Below are 26269 nucleotides of genomic sequence, written 5' to 3' on the forward strand. Positions count from 1 at the left end.
AGAAACCTGATGAGCCCTGCCTGGGAACTCGGCTCAGTACACTAGTGTCCTGGGGGCATGTTCCTGGGCCCTTTCATGTAGGCACCAGAGCTGGAAGGTTCCAAATGATGTGGTCTACTCCCTTCATTTTACAGGTGGGGAAACTCAGGCCCAGCGATCTGCCTAAGGCCACGTGATTGGTTAGGAAGATCTTGGACTCAAATCTTTGTCTCTAGAGAGATTCCCCATCCAGGGCTTATTTCACTATGCCCTGTCCCACTTTGCCTTAAAGTCTGATTTTTGTAGCCAGTTGTACATTTCAACCTTTCAAGTGGGCCACCAATCCCTATAGCCTTAGATGGGCCTATTCCTTACTATTTTGTTCCTAAATATGCAATGTGGTCTTCTGTCTGTGCCCTAGGACATTGCAACATCATCATCAGCTGCAGAGAATAGCCCGTGAGTATCAGGCTAAGGTTCTCTCTTGTAGGACATTGAGGAGGAAGAGCTGTGGGTGACTGGGATGTCAGGGATCTGAGGAGCCATGTGCAAAAAATGATATATGGACATTCTGCATGTGCCATATATACCTTCCTCCTTCCGCCTTCCAAGCTGAAGGAAGGTGAGGGGAGAGAAGGCATTACCTTTGAGTTGCTTCCTGACCCAAAGGCATACTAAATTATTCTACGGCAGGCTAGGACACACGGCCTAATTTCAGTAACTCAGAGGACTGTAGATCTAGACTGGAAAGCAATCCTGGAGGTCATCTAGCCCCAACCCCTTCATTTTACAGATGAGGAAACTGATATTTAAGAGAGTTAAGTGACTTCTCGACAAGGTCACACAGAGAGCACATCGTAAAGTCATTGAACTGAAGCCGTCTGATTCCTGAGCCAGCACTTATTCCACCAACAAAGTCCCTTATCTAGATAGAATAAATATGAACTTGTTCACCCTGTCCGAGAACATTAGACCCGAGGAGTCTGTGTCAAAGATTAAAAGAGGAATAGGTAAATTCCACTTCACACGGTGAAGAAGAAATACATAGGTGTTGGATGAGTCTGTGGAAAGCAGATCTATGAAGCTGCTAGGACCTGGGAGTTGGGAAGATGCGAGTTCAAATCCAGCCTCAGTGACTCACTAGCTGTGAGCAGCTGGGCAAATGGGCAAGTCACTTTGCCTCAGTTTCCTTATCTATAAAATGGGGATAATAATAGTACCTACCTCCTAGGGTTGTTGAGGATAAAATTCAATCATATTTGTACACTGTTTTTGAAAACCTTGAAAATAATAAATGCCAGTTATTGTTATTATTATAATGGTTATTTGAATAAACTAAAATGTCTAGGACAGATCTGTAACTCTTTGAAGTTGGTTAGGTTGCTAGGTAGTGTAGTGGATAGAATGCTGGGCTTAGAATTCAAATTCTACCTCAGACCCTCAAGAGTTGTGATCCTTGGCAATCTTGTCTCCATCTCAGTTTCTGTATCTGTAAAGAGATAGCACTTACGTCTTAGGGGTTTTGTGAGGCTTAAATGAAGCACTATGTGAAATGTGCTTTGTAAACTTACAAGTGTTACATAAATGTCAGCCATGATTCTTCTTATTATTATTAGGGAGGATAAGTACTTAATCCTCCTGTCAGAGACAGAGTTGATGATGAGTCCAGTCTAGGTCATTCTGATGTTCTCTTGTTCCGTTTCCTTCTTCCTTCTGTCTTACATGCCATCAAAGCTGTGAAGTTCGTCCAGGGCCAGAGTTCCTCGCCAGGTCATACATGTTCTACTCAAACCGCCTGTTTAAAGCATACCAGTTCTACTACCAGGACCCTTCGTGCCGGGAACCCTTGTACTCCCTACTCATCAAAGGCAAGCTCCGCCTTCGCCAGGCATCCTGGATAACCCGGGGAGCCACAGAAGCCAACTACCACCTGCACAAGGTCGGCATTGTCTTCCACAGCCAGAGAGCTATTCTGGAGATAGCAGAACGCATCAATCAGACAGGTGGCAGAGGCTGTAGGAAATTACTCCCCCCGGGGAGGTCCTGGACTCCAGGGACCATCTATGAACTCCTGAGTGCCAAGGCAGAGAGAGACTGCACTGGGGCCTTGGGCTTTGCTATGCATGAGCTCAGCCTAATTCGCGTGGAAAGGCACTACAAGCTGCAGCAGATGCCAGGCAACAGGGTGGTGGAGGAGCTATATCTGGGTGACATCCACACAGAATGGTCAGAAAGGCTTCACTACAGACCCACTGGGTATCAACGTCCACTCCAGAGTGCCATGGTAATAATGCTAAATAGTCCTTAGACCACTGTGAGGGTAGGCAACCTTTTCTGAGATGTTACACCAGGTCTGCTTAGATTCACTCTTATTTAAGATGTCTGTCTGCCAACAATCCACCGGTGAAGTCCTCCTCCATTGCCCAGGTGTATGGTAGAGGTGATTCTGGGCCCTACAAGGCTATTCCAAGGGAACAGAAGCTCTGAGAAGGGCAACCAAGCTGAAAGGGCTTTGAGTATGGGATAGGTAAGAGACTATGTGTCTGTCAGTCAAAATAAGAGAGCAGGGGGGCTCATCACCAGAAGGTTAGCCACAAGTGATGATTTTTCTTTTTGGCTGTAGTACCATATCAAGGCTATCTACTAAAGGTGGGGAAAACTTGTGATCTTGCCTTGGAAGCGGGTACACTCATGGTGATGGGGAGGTGAATCTTTTAAAGTATCTAAGCATACCAGTAACCTTCCTTCTTCTCACCCAAATTACTTGCTTCATGGTTATATCCATGTCTAGTTGAGAGCAGAGGATGTGAAATGCACTTGTGCTGAAGATAAGCTAATAATTTGTATCTAGAGAAAGCAAGGAGACTTGAATAATTAAGATGTGACCTCATGTTACCCAGCTCTCACAGATGAGGAAACTGAGGTCCAAGTAAGTTAGGTGATTTATCCCAAGTTTCATTAGGAGTTAATGACAGTGCTCGAATACTACCTTCTGGTTCCACTAGGCCTGAAATCTCATACTAATCTCATAGTTCATGGTATGTTACATTTAAATAATCCCAGAAATTGTGTCTGTCTTTATCTATATATCTCCTATTTGAACAGGCAGGAAATTCTTTGCTAATAGTAAGAGGCAGTATATCTATCAACACCTAATTATGTTCAGGGCAGTCAAGGACTCCAACTGGGTAGGAGGGACACTCTTCTCACTAAGGGTTTGGGGATGAAAGGATGAATAGGAATGAACTCTCAACAGTTTATATGCCCTCTGCCCATTAAAAATAGAAAAAAAATATGCTCGAGGTCAACAAAACACCTGTTTTTTTTCTGCTACCTGAAAATGACTCATTCCTTTTTTTGGGGTACTTGGTGTTTTGAAGCAGTCTGAGGTAAATGCTGACTTCACCTAAGAGTCCAGAGAGAGCAGGCATCCATAGGGAGGTTATTATCTTGTCCCATAATAATATTTAGAGAGGAAATAGCAATGAATCCAGGGATATGCTGTGATGTAGGAAAATGCTGAGATTACATAGAGAACAACCATTTCCCTTCTCCCTAAGCAGGGTTCCTTCCTCACCATTCCCTCCCATCAGCTCCCCTATGGCCCCACCTCCAACAGGCCCCCAATACCAGCCAGTCTGGCTCCTTTCCAGAAAATTTAAATCTATCACCAATTCATTTGGAGATATAATTGAGAATGGGATTTGAAGGGTGCCAGATGTGAGTGTTAAAAATACTAGTCATTAAAAAAAAAAATGTAAAAGAGGGGGAGAAAAAAATCAAGTCTAGGGATTCTTTACAGAAGGAAGAAGCAGATAGTTCTCAGTACAACGTTCTGTTGTTATCCTATGCTATTCTGGGCCACAACCATGCTGGTGAGCTAAAGCAGATGGTAAACATAAACATTCTGAGAGGCTAATTTAAAACCAATCAGGTACCCGGATCCACTCCCTGGGTATGCTACTAATTCATCGGCCTGCAGTGGACCCAGAACATCTGAGTACATGATGTCACTTCTCTGGGTTAATCAGAAACTGTCATATGTTGTTTCAGAAATTACTTTATGAAACTCATTTAATCTAGTAAGACTTTGGCTTCAGACTCAACATGTTAATTTTGGCAGACAGAGAACTAGATTAAGAACAAGTGGAATTCTAGACAATGCTAAAATGAACTTCATTCAGAGTAAGATGGGGTAATTTTCTTTCTCTTAAAAAAAGTTAAATGTAAGAAGAAAATGTCATTTCCCTCCCTACCCTGGCCCCTGGTATCCCGTCTGCATTTGCTCTGAAGAAATCTTCTTGCCCCAAATTACCAGCCATTATCAAAGAATTTCCTGCCTGCTTGTGAAGGATATGTATGTATGTGTGTATATGTAATGTGTGTGTATGTGTGTGTGCATACTTCTGGGGATTTATATTTAACTTACCATGTACTGTCAGTATATATTAGGGTGACCTCAGATGTAACGTTAGCCACAAATGGCTCAATTACAGACAGTAATCAAGGACCATGTCGCACTATAGCTACCTACAGATGGGGGTGAGTTAATTTCTACAGCGATGATGTCTAACTATTAACTGGCATATTTGAAAGAGCTTTCAAAACCCATGGGTGTAAACCTCCCAAGCTAAATGTATATTTTTTCTTGTGCAAATCTATGAAAAGTTAGATTCATCATGTAACTGTATATACAAAAAACTTAAAAAGAAAGTCAAGACTAAGCTAGCTTTTGATCAAATGATTCCCTCCCATTCCCCAACCCTCTCCTTTCTAGCTGGCACCTGGACGTCAATTTTCTTGGTACCAAGTTTCCCAGGCAACTCTGGGTGAACACTTTCAACTTTTTTTTTTCTTTTAATAACAGAATTTGTATAAAGATTTCCTGGTTGGGCTTTCAAACACCACTCTTCCCTTCCCAAACTAAATCCCCCCCCTTCCTATTTCTTTCTACAATTGCAAAGCATGCAAAGCAGCTAGACCTTCCTGTTCTCTGTCATTCTTATTTTGACAAGGGACAAGCCTACAAGTTAGTCAGTTATAAAATCCAATCTCTCTGCTCTCCCTTCTGTCTCCATTGACTGAGTTATGAAAGGATACTAGCTGTCCCTGTGGCTTTATCCTGCATCATGTTTGGTTTGAAGCCTTCATAGTTTTTAGCAGTTTAAAAAGAGGGAAATGAATTGCAGAACAGGGATTAAAAAGCCTGGAAAACTGGCTTATGATCTTATGTTTGGAGGCAGCTGGGGGTGGTGTGGATGTGGTGAGGTAAGTATTAGGAGAAATACAAGGGAGTTGGGACACTTGGGTTCTAGTTCTGATTCTTTCACTTTCCTTCTCTAGTCTTCAGTTTTCTCAGCTGCAAAATAAGGATGTTGGACCAGACCAGGCATGGAGAACCTGCAGTCTTGGCTGATTCAGTCAAAAGGCCACACTTGAGGATCTAGAAGGCCACATGTGGCCTCAAGGCTCCAGGTCCCCCAGCTCTGGACTAGACTATCTCTATGATTCCTTCTGATTCTGTCATCATTTTGTACTTCTACTTAGATGGAACTGGGGGGTCTCAGGTGCTTGGGTATTCTGTTGGTGTAGATCACAGCCCTTCTATCTCTCCCAAGCCCATGTGACTCTGGTTCATGTCATTCAAAGATTAATCTAGGCTAGGTCTTCCTTTGATCCTCTTAGTATGTGTATGTGTGTAGCAGTAGGGAAACTGGTTTGCATTGATGAAAACAAGATTCCAGAAACGGAGGCCAGAGAACAAATCACAAATTTTTATTTTGCAGCTTTGCCAAGGGGCCTAAATCTTATTATGGCTGGCTTGAGGTATATTCTTTTCAGGTATATATTGACATTTTAATAGGAGACTCAAAGATTTAAAAAAAAAAAACACCTCTATTCATAATGCTCCCAAATAAATTTGTTATGAAGTTTTTTGTCCAGTGGTAAACTAGAGAAGAGATTTGCAGGGACAGGAATGGAGCAGAGGGAGGGATGGCTAGGCTGTGGCCCACTCTACTCATTCTCCTTGCCTTTTAAGTTGACTAGACTTCTATTTCAACTCTCTGAAATTCATGATCTTTATTTTTACCCTTTGCCAGCATCACTCGCACCCATGCCCAGCTTGTGGAATCATCTACCGTTCGGATGAGCACCATCCCCCAATCCTACCCCACAAGGCAGTTCTGCCCCTGAGACTCAGTGGTAGATGGGTCAGCATGAGGTGTGAGGTCCGCCCTGCTGTACTCTTCCTCACCAGATTCTTCACCTTCCATGGGAGTAACCGGACATGGGAAGGCTATTATCACCACTACTCTGACCCTGCTTGTCAACAGCCCACATTCATTGTGTATGCCTTTGGGCATTACAACAAGGGCACCTTGTCTACCAAGGTCAGAGGTGGCATGGAGCTAACATTCAAGGTCACCCAGGCCCGTGTGACACCAATGGATCAGGTCACTGTGGCGATGCTGAACTTCTCACACCCAGGGAGCTGTGGGGATGCAGGGTCCTGGTCCCTTGGAATTGAGCAGGATGTCACACCAACCAATGGGTGCTTACCATTAGGCATCAAGCTCCCTCATGTGGAGTTTGAACTCTTTAAGATTGAACAAGACATAAGAGGCCAAAGCCTGCTGTTTATTGGAGAAAGGCCCACAGATGGCTCAAACCCAGATATTCCAGAGAAGCGTCCCACTTCCTACCAGGACCCTCTAGTCCAATGTGCTGGAGCATCCAGTGGCTTTTCAAGACAACTTCATCACAGTCATCAGCCGGAAAAATACAGGAGTAGCAGGAACAGATCATCAAAAGTATACTCTATGGGCAGCCTACTTCTGTTCATAGCCCTGACATTTTTAAAGTAGGACTTAAATTGATCAAATTGTTGGCAAAGCAGGAGGGAATTCCCTCTAGAGTTTGAGACATCCCTCCAGGCACATTTCCAAGATCAGCACCTTCTTTTCTAATCTCTGAGACTCTGTATATGCTTAAACATGGACAGAGGAAGGATGGTATTGAGACTAGACTCAGCACACAAATATCACTTCCCAGTTACTGAGCTATGCTGATTCAGTTGAACTCAGCAGTTCATACTAAAGCTGGTGACATGAATTAAAGATGCTGCCTTGAGCTTTCAGTGGCCTGTATTCAGAGGCAACCTCAGCCTCACAGAGTGCTAACTGTTGGAATTTCTGTGCTTCTCACATTCAGAATTTTCAGCCTAGAAATTTCCAGCCTTCCAGGACTTCTGTTTATGAGGTAGGGTTCAGTCTAAAGGGTGTTCCCTTTGGTCTCATTCGAAACTAAGGGACTCAAAGATGTTTGAGAGGTAGATTAACCCCTAGATTAACCCCTATAACACCCCTCTCAGATCACACAGAACCAAGTACTGTTAGCTTTTGTTTGAATTCCCTTTGTTATTTTTAGCCACTGGAGAGTCAAAAAATTCATCTAGATCTACAGCATATAGTTTTTCTTTCTTCATCAGAAAATTCCCAGTTCTTTAAATACTAATGAGAGAAAATGTCAAGATACCTTACGGGTGGATGGCTTTCTTTAGATCCATTTTACAAATAGGTAAGCGGCAAATCTAGAAAATTAATTTCGTTCTTTTATTCTTTAGTTATTTACAACCAGTACCCCAGATGAATAGGGCTATTTTGGGGGTTCTTAACTTTTTCTGCGTCATGGAACCCTCCTCAGAAAGATGTTTTTAAGTGTATAAAACAAAATACATAGGATTAGAAAGGAAACCAATTACATTAAAGTTGTGATTTAAAAATTTTTTTAAAAGCTGACAGACTTCTGACTAATAACCCTTGGATTATATGATCCCTAAAGTTGGTTGTTGTTTTTTTTTAACCTTTGCATCCACAACATCTTGCACATTGTAAGAGCTTAATCTTTGAATCAAATTGTTAAGCTTCCTTCTGGCTTATAATCTCTCAGTCAGTAACCTGAAGTGTGAATTTACTTATGTGGTATAGATAGCCATGGACTATAATTGGGGATGGGGGTGGGGTGGTGGAAATAGTACTGAAGTATCATTTTCATACTGCTAAAAATTCCTCTGGCATGGTAAACTCAGGTCTTAAGAAACATTTTAATGATCTTTCTTTCTCCATCCCACTTTCATCACTCTTATTACATATTTTAAGATTCAAATCCAGGTTTTACAAGCAACTTTGTGAACTTGGACAATGAAATCCCTTTTCTTTGCTGGTCTGGTTTCCTCATCTGTAAAATGAGAGGATTTTTAGATGATTTCTAGAGGCCTTTTCAACTCTGGATGATATGATAGACCTATTACCTATAAAGCAAGTGCTGCTTTCCACTAGAATTCATCATCCCAGCCCATTTATTTTGATCAATTGGCATCCGCTGAAAAAGCCCCATCTGACTTCTCTGAGCATTTTTGTTTTTAAGAAAAGTTAATCTTTGCAAGTCCCAAATTAAAAAGGGCTTTCAGAGGGCGTATTTACAAAACTGCAGTTATAAGATTATTTGTGGCTTTAAACCTCATGTATAAAGTTGTGGGGTTTTGGAGGGGGTAGAGGTTCCAGGGGATGCCATTTACACTAACCAGTTCACCTCTGTGTGGTGCAAATGAATCACATTTGCACATTAATAACATCACAACTTTTAATCACATTAAAATTTAAACTTAAAAATCTTTTTCATAAACAATTATATCAACTGAACAGTGTTCCCTGTGGTTCTTACAGATTGACAAGTGTAAGGGCTTGTGTTCTAACTTTGAGTATCCATGATAACTACTATTTCTTCATGTATACATCCTCTTGTGTGCTGGATCCAGAATTAATCAGAAGTATTTGGAAGAAGCATAGAACAGGACACAAAACTATATTAAATTATAAAGTGTATATTATAGGGGAAATTCATCCCCTCACAAACAGACCTCAGTGTTTCTCCACTTCTTTACTCTGAACTTAAGGATTCTGATTTCAAGGCCAATATTTCAAATGGTTTTTCTTTGCCTGATCAATTGCTATCACTAGAAAGGGAAAAAAAATACTGTTTTTCTTTTGGGCAATGGAAATGATCATTCCAGGCTCAGGCTTTTATGTTCTATTGGCATCGTTTCTAGAGTTGAAGTTGAGTGTACAGGTATGAACATTCAGGGAAGACGTGATCAGTGTCACACTTGCTACCTGTAGGGCTTCAGTTTATTGAAGATATCAGCCGGGGTATCAAGGTTGGGGCCGTCTTTGACACACACTGCAAATTTCTTGCAGCAAACTTTGGCTCATGACCCACCCCACAGATCTGCATGAGACCTTTGAGACATCCTTAGGTGCTGGTAGAGACAAGTAAAAAGAGTACTGGATTCTTAAAACTGGAGATAGTGCATTAGTATGTTTGCACCCATTTACAAAAGATTTGGTGTAGCTACATATCATAGGCTACTACTATAATAGAACTTTAAAATTACAAGTTCAGCTATTCAGATCCCATTGAAATATTAATAATTATCCACATTATTAGTTATTCTGAAACTGTATCTCCCTACCTTGCCCAGAGAGGAAATATTGCAGCTACCATAGGTCTGATCCCAACATGACTTGCCATGGAAGTTTTAACTTGATGTTTTTCCAGCCTGGGTAAGTTTATCCCTCCTTAGGCAATCTGGTGGCCCTTTTCCACTCCTGGGAGCCCACAATATTTGTTTCAGACTTACTGTGGACATCTGATTGGCTTTAGCCCTAATGTAGCTTAGAGCTCCCCAACTCTAGAAATCCTCCAGCTTAGCCTTCCTAGCAGCAAGGACTCCTAAGTGTAGGCCATTATGCTTGGCTACTTGTGTTTTTTCTAAGGATGTGTTTAATCTCATACTGGTGCTGCTGGAGACAATGGTGCCCAACACAGTACAATGCATACTTGTTGACTGACTGCATCACCATCTTCTACTAATGTAGGTATTTATGGAATGGGAAGGGTTGAATGGGTGGCAGGGAATGAGGAGGTAGCTGTTTGAAGAACACTGAAAGGAGGTAAAGTATACTTCAGGGCTTGATAAGGGTTAAGGAGGGTAAATGAGGTAGATACTTGTGAGTGAAATTAAAAGTATGGGCATTTTGTCTCTTTTCAGTGCATCATAGTAATCTATAATGACCTTAAGTGGCTAAGAGAAGTAACAACCTCTTTGACACCCGCAAAGAGGGCCCACAAAGAACCCCATACAACTGCAAGGCTGGCGGAAATATATTTGTCGTCCATTATTCATACACTACCTCTCAGGTTGCTTAAGCCCTAAGCCCAAGCAGGAGAGCTCTGAATTCACGCCCAGAGAAACACTACTATGTAGTTTGAACATCTTATTAGTTGGTGGGTGTGGCGTGACTGGCATACTCTAAGTAAGGAGAGAGGATGCTTACTTTACAGCAGTCAAACTATCCAAGGCAGGGAGCATCCCAAGTTAGAGACAGCTGCTGTCTATGAATAGCAGGTTACAAAGTCTGGGCAAAAATTTTTCTTACACTTCAGATGTTGCTGCCTCCAGCTTTAACATAGCTTCCTATATGGATAGGCCTAGAGAAACCATCCTGTCAACCTATACATCTAAAATTTTTCAACTTTGGTTTCTGGTCTCAGTTTCCTAATCTGTTAAATGAGGGTGAAAAGGGCGATCCCTGAAGGGTCCTTCCAAGTATGACATCATATAGCTCTTTGCCCAGATGACTAAGAGATTAGGAGATTGACTAAAAAGGATTTAATGATATATTTGGAAAGGAATGGCTATAAAACTGTTAAGACTTTTAATGGGGAGGCTTTTTGTCCTCCGGTGATATTTTTATCTTTGGGACTAACAGTCTACCCAACCCTCTATGATACCAATATCCCTTCTCCCTTCATTAAACACTCCTTTGCCTTCATGCTTATGATTTTAAGGCAAGTTAGAGATGGAAATATATCAGAAATAGGGACTAACTCTTAGGCTTCAGATTATGAAGACCTGTGAGCTGGGGTTACAGCTTCTCCGTGATTAATCCATTTCCCCTAAAAGCAGAATCATAAATGCTGATGTCTAGAACTCCTAAGACTTGTAGGTCCTTTTAGTTTTTGCTAGGAGGCTGGAAATAGGGTTGGTGGGCCTTTCTGGGGTCTCATTATTAGGAGAGGGGCTTTTATTTAAAAAAATTACTCCCAAGGGTTAAAACAAAAAAAAGATGACAGCATGACAAAATTTCACATTTCCGGAGTTAAGCTTTGGAAACGAGGAACTAAGAGTTTCCACATCCATCACCCCAATGTACATTCCCTAAAGATTACTGTAATTTAAAATTGCAAATATTTTAAGGCTTCAAGCCAGCAGTGGAGTCAGCAGTATGACAAAATGAATTTTCTTGGCTCAATCTCAGATTTCAATCAACTCTTGCAAACCTTTTAAAAATGGAAGGTCTTGAGGGCAGGGAATGGTTGCCCAAGTGCGTATACGGGCATTTAATGTTTGTGGCACCGTACTGAGCAAGAAACACAGTCAGGCAGAAGTAACTTGATGGGAGTCCCACACCTCCTAGTACCCTCCCTGAAACATACAGGGCATTTTATATCCATGCCTTTTTACTATTTCTCTCTTTCTTGAAGTATCTTTTTAAGATATGACTTTGATAAATAATAAACAAAAGGATAAAACATGACTGAAAAAACAGGCAGTAGTAAAAGAGCTCTCTGTTCCTCAACATGAGTAAGGGACTGAGTACATTTTAACTTAGGCTTATGCAGTTCTGAGAGTATCACTGGAGGTAGCATCAAGTTGCCTAATGTGCACATGCATTAACACTGGCTCAATGAATTCTTTTTTTTTTTTTTTTAAGACAATGCCTCTGTACAGATGCTAGCCTTGTGCTTCTCACTCCACCATGCTCCAGTTTACCTGTATCTTTCCAATAAATACGTTTTACTGTGGCTGCTTTTCCTCTATGAATAATACAAAAAAACCCAGAAGATGCTGTGTCTTGAACCAATTTACATTCATTTCCAAAATACACTCTTGGGATAATGCTTATTCATTTCATGAATAAGTATTTGCATTATAAATCTTTATTCTCATTGATTTGCTAATCTCTTTCATAAAAATCACTGCTCTTACAAGGTGCCAGCATGAGATGTGGGATTAAAGAATACTAGGCAGTCAGAAGAGAGGAGCTCAAATTCTAACCCTGCCCTAACTTGCTGGAGCAAGTCACCCCAAGTCTCTGGGCAGCAGTTTCTTTCTCTGAAAAACGAAGGGGTTGAACTAGTTAGTTTAAGGTCTCTTATCGCTCTCCTTCCAGGATTCCAATTCAAAGCAACATCACACATCAGATGCAGAAGAAATGGAATCTTGTGTCTTAATACTCTTTAAGTTACCCGTTCAAAATGAATGTACAATGAAACTTCCATTAAATATGTCCAGAGCACAGAATTTATTAAACATAATACTGAGCCAAATAATACAAAAGTGGACGCTTTGGCCTGGCATGTGTTGCCTGACTGATACAGACCATGTGAACACATGATGTAAAGAACTTGTTTAAACTACAGAAGCAGTGTAGCCAGCCTTCTCCTCAAGAGTGTATAATTACTATATAAACTTGTTACATGTCAGAAAACAAAAATACACAATGGGAAGTGTTCTTCCTGCATCAGCTTTTAAAATTAATTATGCCAAAACAGAAAATATAACTTTAATACACAAGAAAAATGGAATGAAGTTTTTTTTTTAACTACATCTGTTTAATAAAGGTACAGGTAGAATTTCACTACTAGAAATTAGAATCAATACACATTAAGAACTGTAGGAATTATCAAGAGGAGGAAGTGTGGAAAGCAAGCCAGAGTCTAATCTGAATTTTAGAAAAATCTCTTCAGTCACTTACAAAGGGGAAGATCATTTCAACAAATCCTTTTGGGATCCCGGTTGGATGTTTCAAGCAGTAACATTAGATCCTAGATGCAGGGCTTGGAAGAATCTCAGGGGTGATCTAATCCCACTTCCTGTTTATAGGTGAGCCATCTGAGACCCAGAGAGGTTAAGGGGCTTGTTCAAGGTCACAGAGTAGAAGAGTCAGGATTCAAACCCAGGTCTTCTGATTCCAAATCCACTCACTCTTTCCACTGCACCACACTGCCTCTCATTTAGAGAGAGTTCTTATAACATAAAGGCAAAATACTAGGAACAGGAATGAGAACATGTATTCTCTCTTCTAGTAACTGTATATGAACATTGCAAATACACACTTGAGGTTCGTTAGACTCTTAATTATGAAAAGTCTGATAGTGCTTTGGAAAGAAGCAGCCCCTGTACTAATGGACTCAGTATTATTAGCAAGCAAATTCTGACTGGAATCAGTCAAACAATACACCCCCTCCCCCCATGATGGGGGTGGGGTAGGATGGAGATGTTGGATTCCAGAGAAGTAACAGCTAAATTTAGTTTACTTCTAAAAACAATGCCCTAAAAATGCAGGCAGTTAAACAACAACAAAGGAATCCTAGGGTTGGTGTATGAAACATGCACAACAATTTATCACTTTCTTAAGTAATTAGCCATATTAATTATGAATAAGTTATAGTCTTATCTCTCTCTGTCTTGCCTACCCATACAGATGATAGCTGAAAAAAAAACACAAGGGAAATTTTGTTTTCTTTTGGTGAGAAACTGCATGCTCTGAGCCCATGCTTTTGACCCAGAAGGTGATCAACATAGGGGTTGCCCTTATCCCAAGTCAGAATGCTTGTCAATAACCAAAGCGGATGGTATCAGTCCAACACCAACATCCATTAGTCAATGATTAAATATGTATCAACCCTTTGGTATAATAAAGTAACTGTAATAAGACATTGTCACAGTATCACTGTTTCCTGCTTTTAAAAAATGCCATTTATCTAGCAGCAACAGATTATTCTCCTAGGTGCCATTTTATTCCACCATCACTTTTTAATCAGGCCATTGTAGACCACAGAAACATTCCAAGGATTACAGTTGCGAACATTTATGACAGGATAGATAATAGTTATAATTTTTTGTTTTCCGAAAGTGCCTAAATGCAGAAGTAACACAAATATTTTCTAATAAATTGGTTTGTCCAAATTAATTGAACAGCTCATATGTGAACCTAATTTCACAATGAACTATTATAATAAACCAAGAATTAAAATAAAATCCCTAAAATGAGAGTAAATTAAACCTGAAACTTAAGTTCTACAGATTTATCTTCAAAATTCATAAAGGAAACAAAGTTGAAAAAGTCACTGTCATCAGGAGAAATGTAGGCAGTTCTACATTTTTTTCCTCGTATTTTTGAGAGGGGAAGCACATAAGTAAGGTGTTGGTGAGAAGACGTTCAAAAAATGTAATTCGATCTGTTTCTCATAGATACCCAACCTAGCTCCTTAGTTAATATCTGCCTTCCCCCACCCCCCATTTTCCCAGTATCAAGAACTGTCTCTCCTAGAAATGCAATGTCAATTTAGGGAGTGGTATAAAATTCCCATAGTCATACCTGCATTTTGACACAAAGTCTCAGACTTTGGTGCTGCCACTTCAGTAAGTGATACTAATAGCAAAATGTCTAAAAATAGGCATTTTCATGAATGGCTGTAACTTCATATACAAATTAGAATGTGGGTGTGGATGTACACACACAGAGTAAGAGTGTTAGCCTATCCACAGGGCAGCTTGACACTGAACCAAATTCGGAATTTTCTCTATAAAAACCTTCCAAATTCAATCCCAAGGAGTCCTGAAGGCTTCCAGATACCAAGAAAGTTTAGATATCACAATTTTATCATTCCACTTGTGACTAGGAAGGCTTCTGAATTATATTTCTATGATTCTATTTCATTTACATGAAAAATAACCAAATCTAAGGATGAAGAGAAACTAATTGATACAAAAGTCCACACTGATGCTAACGTCCTTACAATTCTATGCATCTGTACCAGAAACTGAATAGCATGAAGTACAAGCATCTCTAACACTGCTTACAAAGAAAGTTTAGATAAAGTCCTACTCCCAATGGCTACTATACAATAACACCTCACTTTATTCAGGGGTTCATAACCTCTGGATTTTTCAACTTTGTTTCCTTTGTGGATTTTGAAGAAAAATCTGTAGAACCTATGTTTAAGGTTCAATTTAATTATAGGGATACTATTTTAATTCTATGTAAATAATAAAGTAGGGGTTCTTTTTAAAGAAAAAAAGCCCTCCCCCCAATATAATCAGGCTTGTATGAACTCTGAGGGAAACGGGAATCAGGTATTTGAAGAATATGCCTTTAAAATCTGAAAACTGCAGATTTTATCAAATGTAGGTATAAAGAACAGACTCTGAATACAACTCCCTTTCTGTCCTAGGAAAAGAGGTCTTTCCAATACTGCAAGGTGCTGTCATTCGAAATCTTTTCCATTCATCTTTATTTAGCCTTGAGAAGCTGACAACATCCTGGCTTAAGTGGGAGACATGGGGCAGTGCTATGTAGTGGAAAAATCACTAGGTTTGGAGTCTGAGGAGGTGAATATGAAAATTCTGGCTTCACGATTACTGTATATATATCTTTAGGTTAGTTCCTTACCCTCACTTTGTAAAGTGAGGAAAGAGACTAGATGATCCAGTTTTAAATTTCATATTTGCTGCACATAAAATCCCAGCAGCTAGACACCCATCAAGAGTTTTCTGTCTCCCACATGTAGAAGCAATAGTTTCCTTGCACTGGCTCATAAGATCAGTATTGAGACAGGGCTCAAATACTCTTTGCAGGGCACATACCTATTTTTACTTTTATAAACCAAGAATTTCACAAGGAAGATTTTAAAAAATAAAGCAAAAACAACAACTATGCAGGCCAACTTTCAGAAGAGACCCTGGAATTAAGTGATAATTTAATAATTAAATACTGACTCAATAAGTAAATGATAATTAAATGATTAAATGTTATGATAGACATTTATCCCATATTGAGTGGACAAATGGGAGGTTTTCTATGTGCCCAAAACTAGTCATCATTTTGAAAAACATCAAACTATTAAAAATGATACATATGTTACAATGCAGGGTAGTGTAGTGAACAGAATTATTGCACTAGAAATCAAGCAGGTATTAGTTAAATCTTTCCTGTGACAGGAGTCTGTTGATTGAAGTTAGTGATGTGTTACAACCTAAGATCCCACATGCGAGGTGTTCTTTAATATATTGCCAAATTTTTACAATTTATCCTTGTGCCATAGCTTGTTCCTAAGTTCACCTGAAGGTGAGTTAACGTTGAGTGATCACTGTATTCAGGTGGGTGCCACTAAGAGCCAGTAGTTTTGGTCTGCTGCCTTTAGAGGGCAATTCTGTTCTTGCAATTTATCTGAGAACATTCTGGTTTTCATGAATTGCTGGAGGTTTTTCATTCCCCTCCCCTTGCTTTCTGCAGATATGAGCCTCTCTCTGAAAGTATCAATTGTTGACCAGAAAAATCTACTGTGATTTTTATCAGTACCCGTTACTGTCTACGCAAGCAATTTCATAGGTCAGAGAGGAAGGAAAACCATGCAGGTCAGAAAGAATCACTGCAGATGACTTTGGCCTAAATTCAATTTTAAAAATATTTCTTAGGAGTCTACTATATGTGAAGCACTAGGAGATAATAAATGATGATGGGTTGTTTTTTTTTAAAAACTGCATTTAGGATGCAAGTCTTACGTGGGAATAACACACAGCCACTATAATCCCCATGGCTGAGGTTCCAAGGGAGCTTAAATTCTCAATTTAAAAATATGCTTGATAAAATTTTATGAAACCTGATGACTGCTCATGGCTTTTTGCATGCTCTTTATTGAGATGGCCTTCACCGGGGGCTGGAATTAGAGGGCAAGGGCAGAGACCTGAGGAGTGGTTTGTAATTTAAGAGCAGAGAATAATCCTATCCTGCTCCTCACTTCCAAATCATCACTCACTGGGGGCTGTCCTTGCTCACTGGTCCTTCTCTTCCACTCCTAGCTTTTAATGGCTTCACTTCTCCCTTCACTGTTTGGAACAAGCCACTTGTCAAAATCACCTCTCTCTTCCCCTCTCCTGTTTCCATCTCTCACCTTACCCACTCCCCCTCCCTGCCCCCCACCCATCATGGCTGATAAGATACCAGAAACACTGATGCTCCCGGATGCCTGTTACCCTTTCTCTGGCATATTCTTTGGCTACCTTAAGGCCCTGAATTTTACACTCTTTACTAATAATAAATGATAGAAAACCAACTTCTCCCTCACCTCACAAAAACAAACACAGAACAGAACCCTAGCCAACAAGTAAAACAAAAGGAAAGTGTTCGTAGGCTGACAGGAGAAGGAACTGACATCTTTGTATTTAAATTTTAATCAAAACACATTTCTTCTATTAAATGGGGGCAAATTCTCCATAGATAGGGTGGAATTTTAGAAACTCTGGAACTCAGTGGCTCTTATACCTCCCTCCCCGCCCCAAAAAACCTCAGCCTAATCACCAATGTCCTTCTAAGTTTACTGGGACAGTACTGCCTTTCTCAAAGTTTAGGCAGAAAAAAAGGGCAAAGAGAATCTTAAAATCTCAATTCAAGAAGTAATATACCCTTCTCTTAGTTGTATGAAGTCCTACATAGAAGCTGGGAAAACACACACACACGTGCGCGCACAAATTTTAACAACTATTATGGATATCTTTTACTTTGTTTAACCCAATTTTAAGATGTGGTTTTTGCACCCACATCATTACAGGGTGTCCCAAAAGTCTTTGTGAGGTTTTAAGCTATTTCAACTTGAAACTTCACTTAACTATTTAAGCCTAAAAGTTCACCAAGACTTTTGAGACACCCTATATTTTGATTCTCTTTCATGAGGAAGTATTTGATCCTTCCTTCTATAGCAACACTGGAGGCCAGATTAAACAAAGAGGCTTGTAGCGCCACATGTTCAAGTTTACAGCTCTGTTCACCACAGGAGCTCACGGTGCATGAGAAGGGAGTTCAAGGGCAGCGAGGTTCAGAGCGGTTTGCTGAACCAGTCCCCTGCCCCCAAGGAAGATCCTGTTCCGGGAAGCACCGAAACTACTTGGGTCATGCTAAGTTTCTTAGTTGAACTAGTCCATCTTTACTCTTCTCATCATCTTTTCTAACAGCTAAATGCACAGTCCAGTCCATGACCAGTCAATAGAGCCTAATTTCACTTCTTAATTATTTCAGCTCCTTCACTTAAGAAAGAAGGTTTCCTTCCCTGGATATACAGTAACTGAAAAATTATAGACTTGAATGGAGGCAATAGGCCTTGAAGATTCCCATCTTTAACAAGCAGTTGACCACTTAACATTTTAGCAATTTCAACTGTAGGTCTTTCAGTCAAGACCAAGAAGATCTAAGAAGACACTGCTAAATGAGAAGCATTATGAAACAAAAACAGATAGTGCCTGTCATTTTTAATTAATTTTTCTCTTGCAAATGTGACAAAATAACAAAAGAAATCTTCATTTTGGGGCTTTATTTAATTTTTTTTTTTTAAAGATGCTACATAGTCCAACAGGATTGGTCATTTACGGCATAGAACTAATTTACAGTCAACTCTCAATTAACTGCTTTGTAGGTTAGTTGGGGGAAGGTTTTTCCTGACTGCAAGCCCCTCATTTGGGGTGAGTTCCCTCTCTCCTGCCTCCTAGTTGTCTCCAGGACTACTTCCCTTAGCCACATCTAGAATACTGTCCCCTTCATACTACTGGGATAACTTTCCATGTTGCTACTCCAATTAAGGGCCAAAATGGGGTGGGGGGTGAGGATGGGGAACAGGAATAAAGGCCAAGCACACTGAGGGAAGGTGAAATAGGATGAATTCAAGAGTGACATTAAAATGACATTTTTTAACAGTTATTTGCACTATGGCTACCCCCTCCATCAGCAGGGTAATCAAGAGTTGACTATTATTACTACTGGTATAATTTCCCTCCCTTCCCCAAGATAGATGTTATTTATTTACATAGAAAAACATTTCCTGACCGTTGTTTTCCAATGTTCAAATAAATCAGAAGTCCACATTTACATAGTGCCCCCCCCCAAAAAACAGTAGGAGACAGAAGGATCCCATAGCTCTCCGGCAGCAACGACAGGTCAACCCACCAGCCTTAGAGCGGTGATTTCTATGCCATAGCATTAGTCATAACCTTGTGACAATAAGGAAACATGAGATGAAATACATTAAATAAGTTAAATAGGCATTAAACATCTCTGAATAACAGTTTAATTCAACTAAACGAACCAACAGCAGTTTAGCTTGGTCCCTTTAAGAGAACAAGGCAATGACCTTTCTCCTAAAATGTTGTGTACCATTAATCAACATATGCCTCTACTGGTGACTAGCACATTCAATGCTGTCACTTCATTCTTTTCAGCTTCTGACTCGATTCACTTAAGTTTCCAAAAAATAATTGGTAACTTGCACAGAACTGAAGACATGGACAAACTCTTAAGTTTATGAGCAGTATGTATGGTGGATTAATATATTTTACAGAGATTCCTGACCCTTCCTGCTTAGCTCTGGTTCCACTATCTGAAAGGGGAGCTCTAGCAGTTAAGGAACCAGTTTCTCATTTTAAAAGAGGTAATCCAGCAACATGTACCAAGGTCTAAAAATGTTTAAAACTGCATTTACAACTTATCATTTGAGTATTAACCATGATTTTCCTTGTCATTTAGTAAAGATCATTCTTTCTGCATTTGGTTTTTGCCCCAATTACTCACTGTACATTTCAAACTTTCTAGGAGATTATGTTATGTTATATTTGTGCAGGGGGAAGGGGGGTAATTTAAAGGCAAGACCTGTGAGATGTCATACATTAATTTCTTTGTTATGAATAAATTTAAATCCCATGATATGGCAGATCCATCAATCCAATTTACCAGCCTTTGCATGCTGCCTCTATAAGGCGATTTTCCCTATAATTACACCGACGATAAAGAACAAGACGACCAAAGCCAGCAATCGGGTACTGAGCCCTTCTTCCTTCACAACAGTGGCTGAAGTGGAAGCTGGACTGTTGCTCTGTAGGGTCTTCCTCATCCGCAAGCCATCTTCTTCCTGTCAGAGCAAATCCACATTTACAAAAAAGCCCAAGGTACTAGAAATAAGAGCTGGTTGTTCATTGATTATATGATTATGGCTTGACTATTTTCACCTCCAAATGACTGACTTACCACTCCCTACCCCTCCAACAGGACACAGCCAATTGTCATAATCATGACATAATGTTAGTATTAATGCTAGAACTATTTCTGGGATGATAGAACTGAGTGCTGGAAGGAATCTTAGCTAACATCTAAGCCAGGGTGCACTGCAGATGTGAAGGCCCATGAGTTAAGAATATTTTTTTACATTTTTAAAGAAAGTTTTATCATATTAAAAAATGTACGAACTGTTCTTAGCTCTGTGCTGGCTAGGCCATAGTTGGCTGACCCTTGATCTAGCCCAACTTTCTCACTGAATAGAGGTAAGAAAAGGAGGTCAAGATAAGTTATATGACCACACAGGTAATAGAGCAGAGGTATAAAGAGAAGCTAGGTTTTCTGATTCCCACAATTAATGTTTCATTATGCCACAATGTGACAAGAGTAGGAAAAGCACTGGCTTTGAATTCAGAGGGCCTGGATTCAAATCCCACTACTTATTCTATGTAGTGACCTTGGGCAAGCAACTTCATCTCAATCTCAACTGTAAAATGGAGGGAGTTGGGTTAGATGGCTTCTAAGGTTCCAATCAGCTCTAAATCTATGATCCTATAATTTAGAAAAAATTGTCAGCCATGATGCCTGGTTCACTTCTCCATAAATAATTCATGTTGCCAACCCTTTCTCTGGGCCCCAATTTCTGCCTTGGTAGAATGGAAGGAGGAGTGACTAGATACCTTTAATACCCTTTTAGCTCTAATAGCCTATGTTTCAATGATAACCTGTTAGCTCTGAAGGCACAAGTACAATAAGAAATCTGAAGGTTAGAAGTCCTGAAAATTTTTTAATACTGAAGGCAACAATACTTGTTGATTCACAAAGAAGTGAATTTTACGGATATTGTTAATGAAAAAAGTTGCATTCTTTAATATAAACTCAAATATGATTTTTATCTCATCAGGCTCCTATACTTCTTTCCACCCCCATACACACACGGACACATGCAGACACACCATTCCCTCCATGAAGAGATATAAGAAATCTCTTCAGTGTCTCCCTAACACCAATTGGCTAATCAGACTGCAGCACAATTATATCACTGTAATGTGATTAACTTCAAAATTCAGTATGACAAAGAATACATTTTTATTTACTTTGTGTAGAGGCTATTTCTACTTATTTGTCACACAAAAAGTAGAAAAAATCATTTCTGAGCAGGAATACACTAAAAGAAAACAGATGTGTATGTATTAAATATATGTACATACATTTTAAAAATCTTTTTTTTGGGGGGAGATAAAATTAAAAACCAAAACAAAACAACAAAACCCTTAAGCTTCACATTCAAAATATCCTTTTCTAAGAAGTCATCTGTGCTTATAAATTACAAATGCTGCAGATAAGGAAGCTGATGACAGATGACATTTTCTCAGGAGTCAATGTGCCTACATCTAAGCACTGTGAATGAATGAAAAGGAAAGCTCAATCCCATTGGTTTCCCAGAGCAGCTCTAGGGTGGAGAGATTTATACTATGCACAGCAGAAAGGGACAGGGGTTGAAAAGTCTAATATTGTTCATGTGCCTGTGTGGAGAAGGAAAAGAGATCTATGCATTCAAAGTACTTACAGTTATGGTTGGGGAATAATATATACACAAACATCAATAATTTAAAAATAATGTGTTGTATACCTAAGGTAAAAACAAAATTCTCTGTGAGAGGAGGTCACTTCACTACTCATTTTGGGATGGCTTCCTGTAGGAAGCAGAACTGGAATTGTGTTTTGAAGGATGGGCATGAATTTAGTTGGAAGGAAGTGACCACAGGGAGAAGAATGGAGTGAGCTTGAGGATTCCAGGCATAAGGCAAGTGTAAGCAAAGACAAAGGTGGGAAAACTGTATAATGTAAAGGGGATGGTAGTTCCAGTCTGGCTGAGGTACAAAGTACAAGGAAGGGAATATAATAGCAATGATAGCTGACACGTACTATATTTTAAGATTTTCAAAGCACATTAAATACATCATCTCAACCCTCACAACAACCTTGAGAGGCAGGTACCATAAATGTTATTATTATTCCCATTCTACAGATAAGGAAATGGAGGCTTAGGAAAGGTAAGTGACATGCTTATGGTCACATAGCTAGTAAATGTTGGAAGTGAGATTCCAACCCAGGTCCTTCTTGATTTTAATTCTTAAAACTCTAGATAGTGTGACATATTAAAAATAGGCTAGAAAAGTAGGGTGGTACAAGATTATGGAGGAACTTGCATGCTAGGTTAAGGAGTCTGGAATTGACTTGGTGGGTAATAGGGAGCCCATAGAAAAGTATCTGAGTAGAAGGGTGACATGACTAGATATATGCATAAGAAAGATTGACCTGACAGTGGGCATGAAGAATGAATGAGGGAGAAAGAGAGAAGGGAGGGAGACGAAGAAGGAGGGAGGAGAGAAAGGGAGGTGAGAAAGGGAGGAGGGGGGAGGAGAGAGGGGTAGAGAGAGAGAGAGAGAGAGAGAGAGAGAGAGAGAGAGAGAGAGAGAGAGAGAGAGAATGAATATGAGAAGGAATAGAGATAAAAAGACCTGTCAGGAGGCCTTTGCAGCATAGCTGAGGATAGTACTAAAGAAAGCTTAAGTTAAGGTAGGATTTGTAGTAGCAGACAAGGAGGGACACAAGGGATTTTGACAAAAAAAATAAAAGTTTATTTTAGACATGGTGAATATGATGCATTGGTGGGACATTCAGGTAGACAGGTTCTCTAGGCAACTGGATATATGGAACTGAAATAAATCTCAGAGTCAATAATCTGTGGTGATATGCTTGTGGAAACCATGTAGGAGTAGATAAGATCACCAAGGAACAGAATTTAAAGAGACAAGAGAAGAGAGACATAGGCAGAAATTTGGAAATATATACTTTAAGGGGTTAGGAAAAGAAACTAATAGAGAAGCTAGAAAAAGAACTGTTGAAGAAGTATGAGAAATAAAATGTAAAATGCCCCTGAAATAGAACTGGTATTTGTAGAGTGCTTTAAAGTTTGCAAAATGCTACAGACATATGACACACACACACACACACATATACACAATTAGTTTTTCACATGAGCCTCATAAAAACTCTGTGAACAAAGTAAAAGTATGACTGTCCTCACTGGCCCAGTAACAACAAGCTGTTCAGGCTTAAATGTCACACAGATAGTAACATGTTTAAGACAGAATTGGGTATCAGGTTTTTTGACTCCAAAGCTAACACTCTGTACACTACACCTAAGCTACCTCCTCGAGAAAAGAAAAAGCAGAGCAAGAAAGAGTATCAAGAAGCAAAGGATGGTCAACAGTGTCAAAGCTACAAATAAGTTCAGGAGGATGATGGGAAAAAAATGTCAATGGAGGTAAGGACCTGGAAACCACTGAGATAATGGGTCAGTAGAGTGGTGGGCTGGAAGCAGATTGCAAAGAGCTGATGACAGAGCAGATGGCATAGACGTGGAAGCATATATGGGCAACTTTTTCCAAGAAGTTTAGCTCTGGGGAAAAAGACAGCGATAGAAAAGGACAGCATAGAAGGGTAAAGGAAGCCTTTGTTACGACTGGGGAGACCTGACCATATTTACAGGAAGATGGGAAGAGTTCAGTACAAAGGGAGAAAGTGAAGATGCACAAGAGAGAGAGGATGACAGCTTGAACAAAATCCTAAGGGATGTGGAATCTAAGGTTCAGAGAAGGGAATGATCCTTAGTGATGAATAAGAATACTCTCTCTCTGAAAGAGGAGGTAAACAGAGAACAGGTAATGATCTGGGCAAATTTTGAGGAATTAAGGAAGGACTACTAAGGCAAGACTCAATTTTCTAAGACAGACTCAATCTTTTTGGTGAAGTATAATAAGAGGTCAGTTATTCTACAGTCAACTAAGTGGGAAAGGGCTGAGTTCAGAGGCTTGAGGAAAGAGGCAACAGGTTAAGAGGAAAACTGTTTGGAGAGTGATTCAGGCAGTTGAGAGGAACAGAATTCAAGAACTGTGTGGCAACAGTTGACACCCAGCTGAGGCTATATAGGAAACTTACTGCATCGGTAGAGGGCCAACTCTCCGAGCTCAATTTTTTAACTTTGTCCAGTAGTCAGGAAGCAGGAAGGAACAGAAACTATGTGGTGAGTTTTGAGTTTAAATATTATTAGCAGGACACAAACAGCAGAAGTTAAACGAGGCAAAGGGTTTTTAGGAAACTGAAATCATTAAAGAGACAAACTATGTGATCAAGTAGAGGTATTAGAGGCTATTGGAGTCAGAACAGGGATGATACACAGAGAGAATGAGGATCCAGGGACTGGAAGCCATATAGAAGACCAATAATAGTTTTGGTCAGAATAAGGAAAGAACGAGGTCGAGAGCAACAATGTTGTAGTCAAGCAGTGGAATTGAAACTGGACAGTTCTGAAAGCTGAAGAACACTCATGAGATCAGGTTAAAGTGTGGCGTGTTACATGGGGTGGTGAAGGAGGCTGTTGGATTTGGGGAGATTGAGGAATTATGTAGTTTGAGTGTTAATATGACACATGAACATGGATAATGAAGTCCCTATTCATGATGGAGGGGAAAGAGGAGAGGAAAACCATGCATCAGGTAATAAAATCTTTATGAAAGCTAAGGAAGGAACCTGGAAGTAGGTACTTCCAGCAACGACATTGACAACAACAAGAACGTGAGAAGAGGATGGTATAAATGAACTGTGTGAATGTCAATGGAGGAAGGGCTGTAGAGGGAGGAGAACAGTGGTCTGGATAGAGAAAGTTAGGACACCAACCCCTCTTTCCTGGCCCTCAGATGAATGGAAGGGGTGGTCCCCAATGGAGAGGACTGTGCCAAAAAAGAAAATATACATGAAACCAGAAACTGTTACATGTCTGGACACAAATAAGATTTAAAAACTAACTTTAAAAAAATCCGCATCATTTCTGCAACAATACTCAGGTCTGAGATGATTAATTAGAAATATCTTCCACAAAATCACGGTTGAAAGATTTCTGTGTCTGAAAGGCTTCACCACTGTTGAATATTGACTATACAGTGTGCTCTACAATTGGGCTGGGCATTAACACTTTACCCTATCAGAAGACAGGATATTTTTCTCAGGTGAGCTCTCCTAGCACCCTATCACATATTTAGGATCATAAATTTAGAGCCAGAGAGGACCTTAAAGGCCAGCTAATCCAACCCCCTCATTGTACATATTCCTTGGAAACTGAGGCCCAGGGAGGTTAAGGGACTTGCCCAAAGTTACACTGGTAGCAAATGACAATAATGAGATTTGCTTTAAATCTAGCATCCTTTCCAAAGCACGTGTTGCCTTTCTTAGAGGACTTTTATTTTCATGACCATTATCTGTCTCATCCCACATCTCCTCCCCTCAAAGAGACTGGACATTCCTTTAAGGACAGGGAATGTGTCTGATTTAATATTGAAACACCACTCCCTCCCCTACCCCCCTCCCAATCCCCTACCTTGCCCAGCGTAGGCATTCAGTAAACATTGGCTGAACTGAACAACTGTTCCCTGTATGTTCCAAAGCCAGAGAAGGTCTGTGCTCACCCATTAGGAGAATGCCAGAAAACCCTCTTTTACCTTAAATTGTTTGTTTTCCTCCTGTAACCTCTGAACTTCTACTTGCAGCCTTTTACATTCTTCCATTACTTTCTTAGCTTCAGTATCATCCAAAGAGGAACTTATAGATTTAGACATAACAGATGATTCTGTCTTTGTTGCCGTTGTGGACATAATTTTATTTATTTCTACATCATGCTGCTCAAAAGTAAATGAGAGAAAAACTGTCAGACTAAAACACTTAGGGGAGGGAAAAAATCAAAATTCTCAGTAAAGGTTGCACATGGTAGAATTTCATCCATGTGGCAAATTATCAAATGGATCATTTAATGGAGCATTTTAGCCAGTCAGTATCTCAATGTTCATTTAATAAGCAACTGGACCCAAGAAATTTTAGTTAAGACTAGAGAAGGAAATCATGCTGAGGCTAACACTTCACAGCATGGAGGAAAAGTACATCATACTTTCAAATTCCTGCTATAGAAAAATTAGGATGCCATAAATGTATAAGCTGAGGAAGAA

General features: G+C 39.9%; 2 protein-coding genes across 2 annotated transcripts in view; one reads left to right on the plus strand and one right to left on the minus strand.

The window, feature by feature from the left end:
- Window positions 1–11907, plus strand: part of APCDD1L (APC down-regulated 1 like) — a 52991-nt gene extending 41084 nt beyond the window's left edge. Inside the window, exons 3-4 of the mRNA XM_072633440.1 lie at window positions 1714–2263; window positions 6081–11907. Coding sequence (XP_072489541.1) covers window positions 1714–2263; window positions 6081–6845 — 1315 coding nt within the window. The 3' untranslated portion in view covers window positions 6846–11907. The remainder of the gene's footprint in view (window positions 1–1713; window positions 2264–6080) is intronic.
- A 6552-nt stretch (window positions 11908–18459) lies between these two features.
- Window positions 18460–26269, minus strand: part of VAPB (VAMP associated protein B and C) — a 64609-nt gene continuing 56799 nt past the window's right edge. Inside the window, exons 5-6 of the mRNA XM_072633444.1 lie at window positions 25769–25945; window positions 18460–20061 (exon numbers count right to left, since the gene is read on the minus strand). Coding sequence (XP_072489545.1) covers window positions 19903–20061; window positions 25769–25945 — 336 coding nt within the window. The 3' untranslated portion in view covers window positions 18460–19902. The remainder of the gene's footprint in view (window positions 20062–25768; window positions 25946–26269) is intronic.

The sequence above is a fragment of the Notamacropus eugenii genome, chromosome 1 (genome assembly GCF_028372415.1).
Source record: "Notamacropus eugenii isolate mMacEug1 chromosome 1, mMacEug1.pri_v2, whole genome shotgun sequence".
Taxonomy (NCBI): domain Eukaryota; kingdom Metazoa; phylum Chordata; class Mammalia; order Diprotodontia; family Macropodidae; genus Notamacropus; species Notamacropus eugenii.